This window comes from Rattus norvegicus, chromosome 3 (genome assembly GCF_021556685.1).
Source record: "Rattus norvegicus strain SHRSP/BbbUtx chromosome 3, alternate assembly SHRSP_T2T, whole genome shotgun sequence".
Taxonomy (NCBI): Eukaryota; Metazoa; Chordata; class Mammalia; order Rodentia; family Muridae; genus Rattus; species Rattus norvegicus.
Genome location: NC_141536.1, coordinates 76,436,877 through 76,453,283, shown reverse-complemented (window position 1 = coordinate 76,453,283; position 16,407 = coordinate 76,436,877). Strand labels below are relative to the sequence as shown.

General features: G+C 45.9%; 1 protein-coding gene across 50 annotated transcripts in view; it reads left to right on the top strand.

The window, feature by feature from the left end:
• Madd (MAP-kinase activating death domain) overlaps positions 1-16,407 on the top strand; it is a 44,271-nt gene that overhangs the window by 24,964 nt on the left and 2,900 nt on the right. For 15 of the 50 annotated variants that reach the window (XM_087654866.1, XM_087654862.1, XM_087654858.1 and 12 more), the window contains 9 exon segments: positions 1,187-1,289; positions 2,650-2,770; positions 2,875-2,980; positions 4,708-4,818; positions 10,354-10,461; positions 13,266-13,430; positions 13,678-13,750; positions 13,862-13,968; positions 16,092-16,161. In XM_087654866.1, coding sequence (XP_087510992.1) covers positions 1,187-1,289; positions 2,650-2,770; positions 2,875-2,980; positions 4,708-4,818; positions 10,354-10,461; positions 13,266-13,430; positions 13,678-13,750; positions 13,862-13,968; positions 16,092-16,161 — 964 coding nt within the window. 50 annotated transcript variants of the gene reach the window in all.

Here is a 16,407-nt window from a genome sequence, read left to right as displayed (position 1 = left end):
CAGATAAGGCTCTTGTCTTCAAACTTTGACAGCTTGAGTTCGATCCTTGGGACTACATGGTCGAAGGAGAAAACTAACTCCTAAAAGGTGTTTTCTGGCCTACACGTGAATGCATAATCACAATCCACACATAACCCCCAGGATGCATGTACAAAGTAAATAAATGTTAGTTTAAAAAGTCTTCTGAGGGCTGGAGAGATGGTTCTTCCAGAGGTCCTGAGTTCAATTCCCAGCAACCACATGGTGGCTCACAACCATCTGTAATGGGATCCAATGCCCTCTTCTGGTGTGTCTGAAGACAGAGACAGTGTAGTGTACTCATAAAAAAAAGTCTTTTGAAACCTTTTTAAAAATCCTTCTGTTGTGCTTGATTTTGGATGTTAAACAAATATGAGTGTCATTCTTGCAAGATGCTGGTCACAATGTGCTGCCTTTCCTGGCTCCTCTTTTACCACACAGTTGAGGTGAGAAAGGTTACTAAATTTCTTATTTGGTTTGTGTGTGTGTGATGTAGAAGATAATGTCGGAAGACTCCCATGGTCTCCCATGGTCTTGTTGGGTCCTCACACATACAGACTCTTGCACCCACATGCGATCATGCACACACATTAAATACATAAACAATCAATTAACTTAGTCATTTCTCCAGTTCTGTGGGTAGATGTTACAATGTTCCTTTTATAGACAAGGGAAACGATCCTCAGCAACTACAAAATTAATAAAAAGTAGGGATCTGAACCATGGCCAGCTGACTTCAGGCTCTGCTCTTTCTTTTGTGTCGAGTCACTACAAAACCTTTACCTTGTTCTGTGGTGTAAGGGTGTGAGACCAGGCTGGCCTCAAACTCGTTATAAAGCTAGGGCTGCCCTTGAACTGCTGATCCTCCTTTCTCAACCTCCAACAAACTGGGATTAGAGGCATGCCCACCTTTAAGAGAAAGCATTAGAGAGACTAAAGAATAAAAGTGGGCCAGAACAAAGGCTTCATTTCTTGCTTTAGTGAGCAATAACAGCAAACAGGGCTATCAGATTGACTTTGGGCCAAGCATAGTAGAAGCAGCAGGGAAAATTGTTTTGTTAATGGATGATGTCTACTTAGTGGATGAGCCTTTCCCCGAGGTGCCTGGTTTACTTCATCCCTGTTGGTTGATAACTCTGGCATCAGACCTACCATCTTGTCTTTCTAGGGTAAAGCCCATAGCTTGAAGCCAAAGGAGAAGCCGGCTAGTAGTCCAGTTCGCTCTTCCGAAGATGTAAGCCAGCGAGTCTATCTCTATGAGGGACTACTAGGTAAGAAATAGACTGGCAAGGCCCCTTAGTGGGAAGAAGCTGGGCTCAGCCATGGGAGAGGGTGGCCATGGAGAAGGAGGCCATGGGAGAGGGTGGCCATGGAGAGGGTGGTCATGGGAAAAGGTAGCCATGGGAGAGGGTGGCCATAGGAGAGGGTGGCCATGGGAGAGGGTAGCCATGGGAGAGGGTGGCCATGGGAGAGGGTGGCCATGGAGAGGATGGTCATGGGAGAGGGTGGCCATGGGAGAGGGTGGCCATGGAAGAGGGTAGCAATGGGAAAGGGTGACCATGGGAGAGGGTGGCACTGAACGTCTACTGCTTGCCTTTTACTAATCTCAATTTTGATATCAGAGAGCATTTTAAACTTCTTTTTCTTTAAAACATCAAGTTAAATCATTCTCTTTGTTTTTAATATATGTGTTTTTTTAAAGATTTATTTATTTTATATATGAGTACACTGTAGCTGTCTTCAGACACACCAGGAGAGGGCATCAGTTCTGATACAGATGGTTGTGAGCCACCATGTGGTTACTGAGAATTGAACTCAGGACCTCTGGAAGAGCAGTCAGTGCTTTTTTTTTTTTTGGTTCTTTTTTTCGGAGCTGGGGACCGAACCCAGGGCCTTGCGCTTCCTAGGCAAGCGCTCTACCTCTGAGCTAAATCCCCAACCCCTAGTCAGTGCTCTTAACTGCTGAGCCATCCCTCCAGGCCTTGAACTTCCTTTTAATATTCATTTACTCAGTGGGGACAGGGGTGCATGCTACGCACACACTTGGAGGTCTCGGGACTTTAGAAGTTGGTTCTCTCCTCCCTCCTAGCATGTGGGCTCCAGGACTGAACTCACCAGCAGGCTTGACTGCACGCACTTTTGCCCACCGAGGCATCCCAGCAGTCCAGATAGCATTTTAAAATCTGAACCAAGGGGTCTGTGGGATAGGCCAGGGCTAAAAATCAGATGAAGCTGGGCTTGGGTGTTACTCACCAGGCTGTGCCTTTCTGTCTCCTTTCTTCCCTCTTGCTACCACGTTCCTCCCTGCTCACAAATTGGCAGGAAGGGACAAAGGATCCATGTGGGACCAGTTAGAGGATGCTGCTATGGAGACCTTTTCTATAAGTAACTGCTTTTCTTTGTGTGATGTGTTCACCCCTCCTGCTCGGGAGGGGCAAGGTCTCACTTAGAGGCCTCTGGGGTTGGAGGCAAAAATGTCAGATCTGGGAGAAAGTTCCAGTGTCCTTTGCTCTGGGATTTGAAATGGCCTTGTTTTATCTGGGGCTGGCTTTCTTTTTATTTAGCAGCTACATTTGCAAAATGTTAAACAAGCCATGCCCCCCACCCAAGAAACAACTTTGTTCCACACAGGCAAAGAGCGGTCTACTTTATGGGACCAAATGCAGTTCTGGGAAGATGCGTTCCTAGATGCTGTGATGTTGGAAAGAGAAGGAATGGGTATGGACCAGGGCCCTCAGGAAATGATCGACAGGTATGAGACTTAACAGACTCCTGGCAATGTGGCTACTCAGTTCCTCCCACGTGGTCTTGTGGCCTCCCACCTGAGAACTAACTTGTGCTTGGGCTTCTGCTTAGGTACCTGTCCCTAGGAGAGCATGACCGGAAGCGCCTGGAGGATGATGAAGATCGCTTACTGGCCACACTCTTACACAACCTCATATCCTATATGCTCCTGATGAAGGTAAAATGATACTGCTTATGTCCAGCTGTTACTGCTGCTGGAAGGGCAAGAATAAATAGGTCTATTGCCTAAATTTTGGAATAGTTTGGAAGCTGTCAAAGTATCTGACTGGGGTCCTCATCCTGACCTGAAAGTCCAAGGCACCTATGGCGGCTTACACACTATTCTTTTCACTGAGGCCGCCAGGCTGTTTTGTTAATGATGTTATAAGGTAATTGGTTATCACTTGTTACTCGTTTACCTTAAATTTTATGTATTGCCTTTGCTAAGTTGTTTTAGGTTACGCTAGAGCTCTCCAGAGAATACAACTGATTTAAACTTTTCTTTTTCAGTAAAATATTCTAAAACCTTCAGGTGCTCAGAATTTATTTTTCAGCATCAGCTCTCAGTCTTGTAGAAGCTGGAAAAAGCTACCTAGCTAGGCATGATGGTTCATGCCAGTAAATAAGGTGCTCGAGAGGCAGAGGCAGGAGGATCAGGAAATGCAAGGCCAGGCTCGGCTACAAGTTCAAGGCCAAATAAAACTATAGAAAATCTTGTCAAAAAGAAAAAAATATCTGCTTATTAACGAAGCAGTGACAGCTCTAGCTTGAGCTGTTTGGGCTTCAGGTTGACAGCTGTGGAGAAGTGTATCGCTGTTATCAAGAGTTCTCTGAAAGAGAAATGTGGTTTTGGACTGGTAGTGGCAGAGAATTATTCTGGGAATGAGCCTCCTTGAGTTCTCCCTAGCTTTTAAATGGGAAGGGATCAGTTGCTCAAATGTAGTTACAGTTCTGTGAGCCTTTTGACTTGATCGATTGATTGATTGATGAGTTAGGTTTCTGTTGCTGTTATAAGCATTATGGCCAAAAGCAACATGGGGATAGAAGGGCTCCTTGGCTAACTGGTGACAGTCCATCGTCAGGGGAAGCCAAGACAGCAACCTGGAAGCAGGAACAGATGCAAAGACCATGGAGGAGCACTGCTTATCGGCTTGCTCAGGCTGCGTCCTTTTTTTTTTTTTTTTTTTTCGGAGCTGGGGACCGAACCCAGGGCCTTGTGCTTGCTAGGCAAGCGCTCTACCACTGAGCCAAATCCCCAACCCCAGGCTGCGTCCTTATAGACCTCTATACCAACCTGCGAGGGGAGGGACTGCCCACAATGAGTGGCTGGGCTCTCACATCAATCATTAATCAAAAAACAACTCATAGGCTTAACCTGCAGGCCAGTCTTACAAAGGAATTTTCCCAATTGAGAGTCCTTCCCAGTAACTCTACCTTCTGTCAAGTTGACAAAAGCTAGTCAGCATTCCCTGTATTGTAAGCTTTTCCCTCTCTGTGCTTGAATTCCATTTCCCTGTGGTTGGGGTGGATGGTGGTACTTATCTGCAAGGTGTCTCAGGTACCAGACTCCCACTGTTACGGTACCCATGTTACTGTTTCTAAATCATACTCTAGGAAGTCCTTTTGGGAGGATACTATGGTATTGGCGAAGAATAGGAGGAGGCATCTCCTTGATACCCAGCTCTCTGGGAGCCGCTTTTCTGTAGAAGCTAGCTAGAGGCAAGACAATGCTTTTCTCCCCAGCATGGGCAGAATACACAGTTAAAGTGTTCTGCCATAGTGAGTCATATAGTCTTTCAGAATTCCATTTCTCTCAGGTAAGTGGAAACTTGGACGTTTTCTTGTGTCTGCTTCCATTGGGAAGAGAGCAGATCCTTTATGAAGACTCCTGTCTTGGCTTTACAGGTGAACAAGAACGACATCAGGAAGAAAGTACGGCGCCTAATGGGAAAGTCCCACGTTGGGCTGGTGTACAGTCAACAAATCAATGAGGTGCTCGATCAGCTGACCAACCTGGTGAGCACACCTGGGCTTCCTTCATTCTGCGTGTCATCCCTCCCTATACAGAGCTTCCACGAGGAACCATGGCCATGTTGCTATGCAGCCAGGTTAATCACTAGTTTAGAGAATGGGGCAGTAGTTTACAGAATGAGTGGTTAGTAGTTAGTAGTTTAGAGATGTGTAGTTAGTAGTTAGTAGTTTAGAGAATGAGGTAGTAGTTTAGAGAATGGGTGGTTAGTAAGTAGTAGTTTAGAGACTGGGTAGTTATAGTTGGTAGTTTAGAGAATGGGGCAGTAGTCCAGCTGAGGTTTTAGCCCTTCTGTTCAGTGTTGGGACTCTCAATACTCCAGCTGTTATAGTACAACTGTTTCCATGTGAGGTCTGCAGATCTCTGGGTATCCGCAAGATGAAATCTGTTCTCATCACACTAAATGCCTTTTTGTTTTGTTTTCTTTTCTTTTCTTTTCTTTTCTTTTCCTTTTCCTTTTCTTTTCCTTTCTTTCCTTCCCTCCCTCCCTTCCTCCTTTCTTTCTTTTTTTTTTCTTTTTTTCTTTTGAGACAGGGTTTCTCTGTGTAACAGCCCTGGTGTTTTGGAACTCATTCTGTAGACCAGGCTGGCCTCAAACACACAGAGATCTATCTGCCTCTGCTTTCTGATTGCTGGGATTAAAGGTGTGTGCACCAATGCCTAACTAAAATGCCTTTTATAACTGATCAATATTTGTATCCAAGCTGTAAAAGCAGTCCTGAGTAGACTGTGGCATATTACTATCATGACACTAAACCACGTGAGCCCCACCCTCTGCTCCATGCATTCTATTCTTTAAAAGATAGTTCTGTAAGCTGGGGATGATGGCACATGCCTTTAATCTCAGCACTTGGGAGGCAGAGGCAGGTGGATCTCTGTGAATTCACAGCAAGTTCCAGGACATAGCCAGGGCTGCACAGAGAAACCTTGTCTCAGGGAAAAGAAGAAGAAAAAGAAGACAGTTTTTTGGTAAGGTGGTCAGTAGGAAAGGCACTTGCTGCCAAACCTGACCACCTGAGTGTGATCCCTGGGACCCACTGGTAGAAAGAGGAAACTGACTCCTGTAAGCCGTCCTCTGACCTGCACATGATCTTCACGACACATGCGTGCCCACACACAGACCACGACCCACCCAGCCACACTTGCAAAATGAACAAAAGAACAAATAAGTAAATAAAATATAATTTAAGGACTAAAGAGTTGGGTCAGTGGTTAGGAGCACTTGTTGCTCTTCCAGAGAGCCTGGGTTTGAGTCCTAGCACCCACATGGTGGCTCACAACCATCTGTATCTAGGGGATCCGATGCCCTCTTCTGACCTCTGAGAGTACCAGACATGCACACTCTGAGCATAAATACTCATACATATAAAATTACAAAATAAGTTTTAAAAAATTAAAATTAAAAACCTAGCAGTTTCATGCTGAATGTAATGAGGCACACAGTGATCCTATTACTTAGAATTTATTTATTTTAGCCTAGAACTAGGTCTTGCAATTTTTAAAAATTTTATTATTTTATGTGTATTTGTTTGTCTGTGTATGTGTGTGTGTACATACATACATACATACATACATACACACACACACCACATGTGTGCATGGTGCCTACAGAGTATAGAAGAGTGAGCTGGATCCCCTGAAATTGGAGTTACAGCTACTCGGTAACCACTCTGTGGGAGATGGGACTCAAATCCCAGGTCCCCTGGAAGAAAAGCAAGTGCCTTTAACTGCTGAGCTATCTCTATGGACCTTGGAACTGACTTTTAAAAAAAGAATTACTTATTCATTTTACATGTATGAGTACACTGTAGCTGTCTTCAGACACAGAAGAGGGCATCAGATCCCATGACAGATGGTTGTGAGCCACCATGTGGTTGCTGGAAGTTGAACTCAGGACCTCTGGAAGAGCAGTCAGTGCTTTTAACCACTGAGCCATCTCTCCAGCCCCTGAAACTGACTTTTTAAAATGCATCTTAATAACATGAGGATCACAAGCTTAAGGACAGCCTGGCTTATATTGTAAGACTGTCTAAAAAATTATTTTAAAAAACTGCTGGTTTTCTGGGCATGTTGGTGCTTGCCTTTAACCCCAGTACTCAGGAGGGAGAAGCAGAAAGATCTCTGAGTTTGAGGCCAGCCTGATCTACAGATCAAGTTCCAGGCCAGCCAGGGCTGTTATACCGAGAAAACCTGTCTCAAAACAAACAAACAAACAAACAAACAAACCCCTACCAATTTCAGGACTGGAGAGATGGCTCAGTGGTTAAGAGCACACACTGCTTTTGCGAGGCCCTGGGCTTGGTTCCCATCACCTACACAGTGGCTCACAACCATCAGTAACTCCAGTTCCAGGGGATCCAGTGCCCATCACTGGCCTGTGTGAGCACCAGGCACACATTTAGGCAAAATACTCATGTATATAAAATGAAAATTAAAAAGCCAGTTTCACTTATGAATGTTCTTGATGAAACTGAAACACATCACTTTTATTACATTTTAATCATTGCTTTGATGCCTTTTTAATATTTCCTGAAATAAAATGGCAATTATACATAAAGCATTTCTGCTGCAAACCCAGTGATTGCTGTGAGGAAAAGCAGCCTGTGATAAGTGAAATATTAGCTGTGTTCACGAAACACCATTTTCCCTATGCCTATTAGGTTGAGTTGACAGACACTTTTTAAAAAACAAAACAGTGAACCAATTCTCTATTTTTAAAAATTTATTCTTCTCTCCTATATTACATCTCAACTGTAGTTTCCCCTCCCTCCTGTCCCCCATTTCCTCCCCCTGACCTCTCCCTTCCCCCAGACCCACCCTGCTGCCTTCCCTCAGAGAAGAGTAGTCCTCCCAGGGGCATCAACCAAACACAGCATAACAAGGCACATACCGTCTCACCAAGGCTGGATGAGGCCACCAAGCAGGAGGAAAAGGGTTCCAAAGGCAGGCAGAGAAGCCAGGGACGGCCCCCACTACCACTGTTAGGAGAACAAGAAGAACACCAAGCTATACAACCGTAGTATATATTCAGAGGTCCTAGGTTAGACCCATACAGGTTCCTGATTTCTGTGAACCACTTGCGTTCCCAATAGTTGATTCTGTGAGCCATGAGCCAGTTCTTTTAGGGTAGGCAGTTGATAATATTGGTTACCAAATTTTTAAATGTGAAAATGAGAATTTTGGAGTTTTTTTTTTAGTTTGTTTTTTGGTTTTGTTTTTTAAAGAGAGAGTCTTACTACATAGTCCTGATTGGCCTGGAACTCACTATATAAGCCAGGCTAGCCTCAGACTCACAGAGATCCACCTACTTTTGCCACACAAGTGGTGGGATTAAAGGTATACATCACCATGTCTGGCCAGTTTTCCAGGATTTTAAGGCTTTTCTAATGAGATTGATGATGTAATGAATATGATTTTTTTTTCTTTTTTTCAGAGCTGGGGACTGAACCCAGGGCCTTGTGCTTGTTAGGCAAGTGCTCTACCACTGAGCTAAATCCCCAACCCCATGAATATGATTTTTAAAAATAAGATATACTGAAGGATTAACATTTGGTTAGTGTCTTTCTAATATACTGTGTGATATCACAAGTACAAATAAGGGTAAATTTCCTACTCCAGGTTAGAGGAGCCAGGCGGGCTTTACTGTAACTATATGAACTGTCCATGGCTGGGCTTTCTTTTTTTTTTTTTTTTTTTTGTTCTTTTTTTTTCGGAGCTGGGGACCGAACCCAGGGCCTTGCGCTTCCTAGGCAAGTCTCTACCACTGAGCTAAATCCCCAACCCAATGGCTGGGCTTTCAAATACACATCCTAGCTGCTGTAGTAATGCTGCTAATCCCAGTGTTAGGGGGAGGGGGGCAGAGGAGTGTTGTAGCGAGCTTGAGGCCAGCCTGGAGGTATAGAAAGCAAGTTCTAGGTCAGTAGAGTATGGAGACCTGCTTATCTGGAAAGGCCTTTAGAATCTCCCCATTTCCAGTGCCTACCTGTGAGGTCACATTTTCTCTGTTCCTTAGCCAAGGCCACATACGCAATAGCTTATATACAGAAATAGGTGGAGAATGTAGCAGTTTTCTTTTAGTTCCTTACCCCACCAGCCTCTCACTCCTATCCTTCTTCCCTCCTCCCTTTCTCCCTTCCTCCCTCCCTCCCTTCCTTCTAGAGACAGCATCTCTCTATATTCAATTATAGCTGTCCTGGAACTTACTATATAAGCCAAGCTGACCTTACACTCACAGAGAGGCTTTAAACAAAGGCAGCTCTTGTTTTTAAATTGGATTTTTATTTGTTTTTGGGTATGTGTGCTAGAGGACATTTTGCTAGAGTTCTCTCCTACTGTGTGGGTTCCAGAGACCTAACTCAAGCTGTCAAGTTCTTTTCTTGCTGGGCTATCTTGCCAACCTCCTTTTTATTTTATTTTGTTCCATTTTATTTTCGAGACAGGTCTTACTGTATAGCATTGGTTGGCCTGGAACTTATATGTAGACCAGGCTGGCCTCAAACTCACAGAGATCCACCTGCTGCTGCTGCCTCTCTCAAATGTTGGTATTTAAGGTGTACACATCATTGTATTTTTTTCTGATGAGAATGAGATTTCATGGTTCAACTTGGTATGTGACTAAGAATGATCTTAGATTTCCCATCCTCTGGCCCCAGCTCCCAAGTACTGGAGAAAATAGGCATGCAGCATGGCAAGGAGCAGGGCCAGCTCCTTCCTCTCTATTGTCCTTTCTTTCTTTTTTGAAGTGGTGTTTTGTAATGTAGCTCAGGCTGGCCTCCAACCTGTAATCTCCTGCCTTGAGTGTGGGGTACGATGCCCAGCCCAAGAATGCAGCTGTTTTCTCAAACACTGAAGGGATCTGTAAGTGAAACACTGACACTCTTCACTGTTGCTGTTATTAGGAGAAACACACCCTATAAGAGGTGCATTCTTTACCATACGCTTGGCCATCAGCAAATTACTGCATCTGATCACAGCCCCCATCTCCTCCTGGTCTAATTATCTTAAAATTAATTAATAATTGTTAAAATGTTATTACTACATCAAGAACAGTAAGTATAGCCACAATTCATGTAAACAGAAATTCTTTGAAAAGTCATTGGTCTTTCCCTTGGCCAGTGGCTAGCAGATAATATGGTGCTGCAGTGGACATAGTGGCACAGGCCTTTAATCCCAGCACTCAAGAGGCAGAGGCAGGCTGATCTCTGAGTTCAAGGCCAGCCTGGTCTACAGAGGGAGTTCTAGGACAGCTAGGGTTGCACAGAGAAACCCTGTCTTGAAACAAAGAAACAAACAAAACAAACAAATGAAAAGATTGGGCTAAGGAAGGTACTAGAAATTTAATTGCTTAAGTGAGACTTTATTTTTTTATTATTTTATTTATTTACATTTCAAATGTTGTCCCCCTTCCCCATCCACCCCAATAAATTCCCCACCCCATCCCCATTCCCTGAGACATTTTTTAAAATTCCATATCTGTGTGCAAGAGCAACATCTGAAAATTTTAAGCATCTCTTTTTCCTCAGAATGGGCGTGATCTCTCCATCCGATCCAGTGGCAGCAGGCACATGAAGAAGCAGACGTTCGTTGTGCACGCAGGGACGGACACAAATGGAGATATCTTTTTCATGGAAGTGAGTTCATGTTGGAGAGCCAGAAGAATATACAGAGATCCAAGAAGGTTCTAGAGCAGCACTAGGGTTTTTTTCTATTTATCATTAATTTACCAAGTTATTATTGCAAATGACTAGGTAACTGCGATCCTCACCATTTATTTCTTTTTCTCAGTATTGGATGTAGGACATAATTGCATTGTCCATGAATGAGAACATAGCATGACGTGTTTGGGTGGTGGCTGCTGCGTATTTTAACCTCCGCTTCCTTGTTTTCTACTATCCTCATCCTCTCATCCACCAAGCATCGTTGTCTCCTTTGTCTCCTCCAGGAGACTGTAGGCAAGCAGTAAGATGTGACCATAGCCAGGCAGTGTCGGTGCACACCTTTAATCCCAGCACTGGGAGGCAGAATTTGAGGCCAGTCTGGTCTAAAGAGCCAATTTCAGGACAGTCAAGGCAACATAGAGAAACCAAACAACAGATGATGTGAACATAAATTATTATGTTCCTCTTTCTCGTGGGAAGGGAGTAGAGACCTCCGGTGTGCCCTAGAGCGTGCTGGTCTGTTGACAGTATAGCATGGCTGCCTATTCACTGGCCTGTACCTAGTCTTTTCTTTTTTTTTTTTTTTTTTTTTGGTTCTTTTTTTCGGAGCTGGGGACCGAACCCAGGGCCTTGTGCTTCCTAGGTAAGCGCTCTACCACTGAGCTAAATCCCCAGCCCCAATACCTAGTCTTTTCATTCAGCATTTCCATCCTACTTCCCTATACTGGAATAAAAAGACTTTTTCCTTTATCTTTCCTTCTTTTAAAAAATGTATATTTATCTCTCTATGTGTATCACAGCATGTGTGTGGAGGTCAGAGGCCAACTTATAGGACTTGGTTTTCTCTTTCCACCACATGGACCCTGGATGTCAAATGCAGACTCAGGTGTTCAGCTTGGCAGAAAGTCCCTTTACTCATGGAGCCATCTTGGAGCCCTGTTTCCATTTTTGTTTTGTTTTGTTTTTGAGACAGAGTTTTACATAGCCATGGCTGGCCTAGAGCCCACTGTATAGACCAAGCTAGCCTTGAATTCACATAGATCTGTCTGCCTCTGCTTCCAAGTTCTGGGGTTAAAGGCAGGTATCGCTTGTCCAGCTTCGATAGTTAAAATTCTCGAGCATGTCCTTACATAGGTTCCCCTGTTGCCAGTTATTTTGCTGAAGAAATTCACTTTCTGCCTTTAGCATCTAGACTTTCTGGCAATCTCATCTCCTTGACCCTGTTTCTCAGTCATTTGCCTTTCTTCTGTAAACTTTTAGCCCAGCAGAGATGCTTGGTTTAAGGTTCAATATTTTGGCAAGAATATCTTCCAAGAGTGGTCAGGAGCAGAGGCGAGAGGGCTTGGGTGGAGAAAGATTTAAAGAGCATCACTATGTTGCTAACAATTATGTAAATTATACCTCTTATTTTATGTCCCACCACATGTGTATGGAGATCAGAAAACAACTTTGTAGAGTTGGTTCTGTTTTGTCCCATGTTTATGAGGGCTCGGGTGCCCAAAATCAAGTTTCCTCGCCTGCTTAGCAAGCGTTGTTCTTGCCGAGCCATCTCACTGGCCCTAAGTATTATGGTTTTGCATCGTACCTAGGTCGTCAAAGCAGCTAACTGGGAACTCTCTGTGTGCAGCACCCTGCTGTTGAGCTGCATCCCCACACCTATACCTGGCTTCTGATGTACGTTAAAGAGTTTATGCATGTTGTGCCAGGCGTGATGGATACTCCTTTAATCCCTGCATTCAGAAGGCAGAGACAGGATGATCTCTGTGAGTTCGAGGCCAGCCTGCTCTACATAACAAGATCCAGGGCATCCAGGAGTACATAGAGTGAGACACTATCTTTAAAAACAAAAACGGGGGGCTGGGGATTTAGCTCAGTGGTAGAGCGCTTACCTAGGAAGCGCAAGGCCCTGGGTTCGGTCCCCAGCTCCGAAAAAAAGAACCAAAAAAAAAACCAAAAAAACAAAAACGGAACAACACAAAGTGCTCATATTAATACACTTAGTAGTTATTACTGTCAGTGAGTCCCTCCTTAGCCATGAGGGGACACTGACAAAAGAGCCCGCTCAACATGACATAGCTACGTATGGTACAGCTGGGATCTCAACCCACGCAGTCTGGCCCTAGACCCATCTGCTAACCAGTGTGCCACATGTCACTCCAGTAATTGAAGCTATGAGAATGGGTGAGTTCGTCTGGAGGGAACTGTTGAACTAGGAAAGCATGTGAAGGGGACCTTGCTTCCTAACGCCTATCATCCTGTATTGAGTAATTTTTACACAATAACCATTGTTCATGTGTCACTTGCGTAATTATAAAAGCATTTTATAGTAGAATTTAAGAGTGAATTCCAAATAAAGTAATTTAGTGAATTCTAAATAAAAGTATTTAGACTAGAAAATGTACTGGCCCTAGTGTTTTCTCCCCAGTCACGCCTCGCCTCCTCCTTGGTAACAAAGCTAATTTCTCCATATGGTTGTAAGTGGAGGCAGGAGATACGCTCTAAGTCCTTGGTCTAGAGAGCACCTATGAGGTGGGGCACACTAACTGATTTGGACAGTGCGCTTTTCCGAGATTCCATTTCTGTCAGTATTCCTAACAGAAAGTCTGTCCAGCTGTGTTTCCCTGAGGGGCCCTGAGTATTGAGCAGAAAACTTGACCGCAGGGCTGCCCCCAGGTCAGTCATGCCACCTTTTCCCTGTGAGGCTCGTGTAGTGTGGCCTGGGATGGAAAAAGCAGCCAGAGACCAGAACCACTGACCAGGGCTATGTGTCTTGGCAGGTGTGTGACGACTGTGTGGTCTTACGTAGTAACATCGGGACAGTGTACGAGCGCTGGTGGTATGAGAAGCTTATCAACATGACCTACTGTCCCAAGACCAAGGTCCTGTGCTTATGGCGTAGAAATGGCTCTGAGACGCAGCTCAACAAGTTCTATACCAAGAAGGTACCCGGGGTCATCAGAGTTTGGGCTGGGGATTGGATAGGCATTTAGGACTAAGTGCTGAATTTCTCACTGGAAAGTTAAAATTCCGAAATCCACACCTAAAGCCAGATTTGGCCTCCCACTCTCACTTGGAATGCTTGCACTGGCTCTGAGACCTGACATTAACCTTAGCCTTTGGGAGCACTAGAGCAGGGAAATGGAACCCTGGAAGGGCTGCTATCAAGGACCTCCCCTCCCTGTGCTGCAGTGTCGGGAGCTGTACTACTGTGTGAAGGACAGCATGGAGCGTGCGGCTGCCCGGCAACAAAGCATCAAACCCGGTGAGGAGCAGACACCCCAGAGTGCTCTCCCTCTCACCCCAGGGACCCGACTAGAAAGGGGCTGTGGGACCTTCCCGCCACCAGTCAGCTGACACTTTGCTTTTACCACAGGGCCTGAACTAGGTGGTGAGTTCCCTGTGCAGGACATGAAGACTGGAGAGGGCGGCTTGCTTCAGGTCACCCTGGAAGGGATCAATCTCAAGTTCATGCATAACCAGGTATGTACAAGCAGCAGCAGGCGGCCTCCCGGCCCCAGTGTTTTACTATATACGATCAGTTTCCAGGCTCTCCGTGCTCTCCCAGTGAGTAAGAGGGAGAGCCTTGGACAAGTGAGAGAGAAGTGAATGGCTAGACCGAGAGAGAAACCAAAGGGGAGGGCACAGTGGCGGGCGAGACCCAGGCTCTGAGCAGATGCAGCAGGGAGCCTGTGTTGGGAACGGGAAGAGAAGAGGCTTGGTGGCTGTGCTGCCCACCCGTTAGACTCACACAGTGTGAGTGGGAGCGTCTCACTTGGCCCCTCTTGCGTGTCTCTCTGCCTTCCTGTATTCCCAGGGCGTGCTTCTCTTGGTGGTTTTGCTTTGAGAGTGTAGATTGGCCAATCTCCCTGTGTACACGATCTCGTGTGTGTGTGTGTGTGTGTGTGTGTGTGTGTGTGTGTGTGTGTGTGTGTGTGTGTCCATCTGTCCGTCCGTCTGTCTGTCTCTGTCCTCTCCAAGTATGGGTGGTTGCCTTTTCCTGCTGACTCTTGTCCCTTCTCTTCCTCTGGATGTCCCTACTCTGCCCTGCTCCACAGGCCTCATTCATGCCTTCCTTTGATGGGGGAGTTGCTTCAGGATCCTTTTCCTACTGTGATTCCACCCTAGGAGCTGACTTCTCTCTTTCTTCTTGGTCTTTTTAACACAGTGATACTTTTTCTCTCAGTGGACATTGCTTAAGCTAATTCCCTCTGAGGCCAGCGCATCATCCCAGGTCCGTTCCCGGCTCTGCCTCCTCACACAAGTGCCTTTCTTCCCCTCCCTAAAGTCCCCAAGACTCTGAACTAGGTCCTAGTGTGATGTCCTGAATCCCCTGGCCGAGCAGGGACTCAGTGAAGGTGGATATCTGGCTTTGACGTTACTTTTGCCCCTCCTTGCCAGTTTAGCCATGAAGACGTCTAGCTGGGAAGTTTAGATACAAGAAATAGCTAACTAGCTGCCCAGACATCCTGTCGTTCTATTAGTGTATTTCCAGTCTGGAACCTAGTAGGGTTATCCCAAGGACGGGTAGTGCCTGTGTACTTTTTTAGACCATGAAGGAGCTAGAGAGGTGGCTTCTGATCCCGTTTCAGTGCCGTGCCCCTCGCTCCCAGAAAAGGTGAGCTCTTGTTAATTGGTACCCAGACATGCTGCCCACCTCCTTGTTCAGCGCTCAGTGTTCCCCATCCCGGGCCTTCACATTAACAGTTGCCTATTGGGTCCAAAATGGCCTGTACTGGAAGGCTTGGCTTCTAGAAGTAGCATCCTACAGAGAGTAACAGTGAAGGCCGACTCCTGGGTCTGACTCCATGGTCTAGAATGTTAATGGAGCAGTTTCTTGTGGCCTGACCCATCTTCTGCCAACAGCAAGCAGCTGGGGTGAGCAAAGCTTTGGCCCTCAGTGTGGTTCTGCTCTTGGAGTAACAGATGGGAGCAGCATAGACTGGGAGTCAGAGTGTTCTTGGATCTGAAGCCCAGCTTCACTCACGAGCGAACAAATGTTCTGGTCCTGTTTCTTCCTCATCTGTAACACGCAGACAGTAAGAGGCTGTGCCAGTCAGATAAGAGTCTATAAAGCGTCAGGTCAGAGCTCAGCACATAGCAGTTATTACTGTCACTGCATGCTTCTCGGGAGGTCCCGGATCCTGTGTCAAGGAAGATCAGACCATCTCCCACCCTCAGGACAGTCCGAGGGGAGCTTTGCACCCGTGCCAGCCCTCTGCGCCGGAGGAGGATGTATGGAAGGGTAGAGACCTGAGGGACCGAGTCAGAGATCCCTGGGCACCGTGTCCTATGAGTGCTGCCTGGACAGAGGGTACGGGTGGGTAACCCAGGTCAGCAGAGGGGCCTTTGGGCTGGGTTTGACCATTAAAACTAATGCCTTCATTTCTCTCCCATGCTTTCTCCTCCGGCCAGGAGCGGAAGGTACTTGCCCTTTCTGCTTTCTTCGCCTCTTAGCGCTTTTGATTGTGTGTGTGTGGATTCTTATGTCTTCCCTCTGGGAACTAGGTTTCCTCGGGGAGCATGGGCTGTAGCTGGGAGAGTGGGCTTCATGGGGCAGGGGTGGAGCCTTTGGGCCTTACCCCCGCCCCCTCCCTCTCTTGCAGGTTTTCATAGAGCTGAATCACATTAAAAAGTGCAATACAGTTCGAGGCGTCTTTGTCCTGGAAGAATTTGGTAATTACACTATTTTGCTCTTAGGTCTGGACTCACATGGCAGTAACTCAAACCTTGGAGCTCCAGAGGAGGGAGTAGGGCAGGGGGACAAAAGCCCTGCAGAGAGGTCAGGAGTTGACAGGGAAGGAAAGGATCCCCGAGAAGACAACAGAAAGGAGAAAGACAGGATAACCAGTGGTCCCCGGAGAGCAGGAAGCCTTGGACAGGTTAGAGTCTAGGGTGGTAATAATGTAGTCCCTCTTTCCT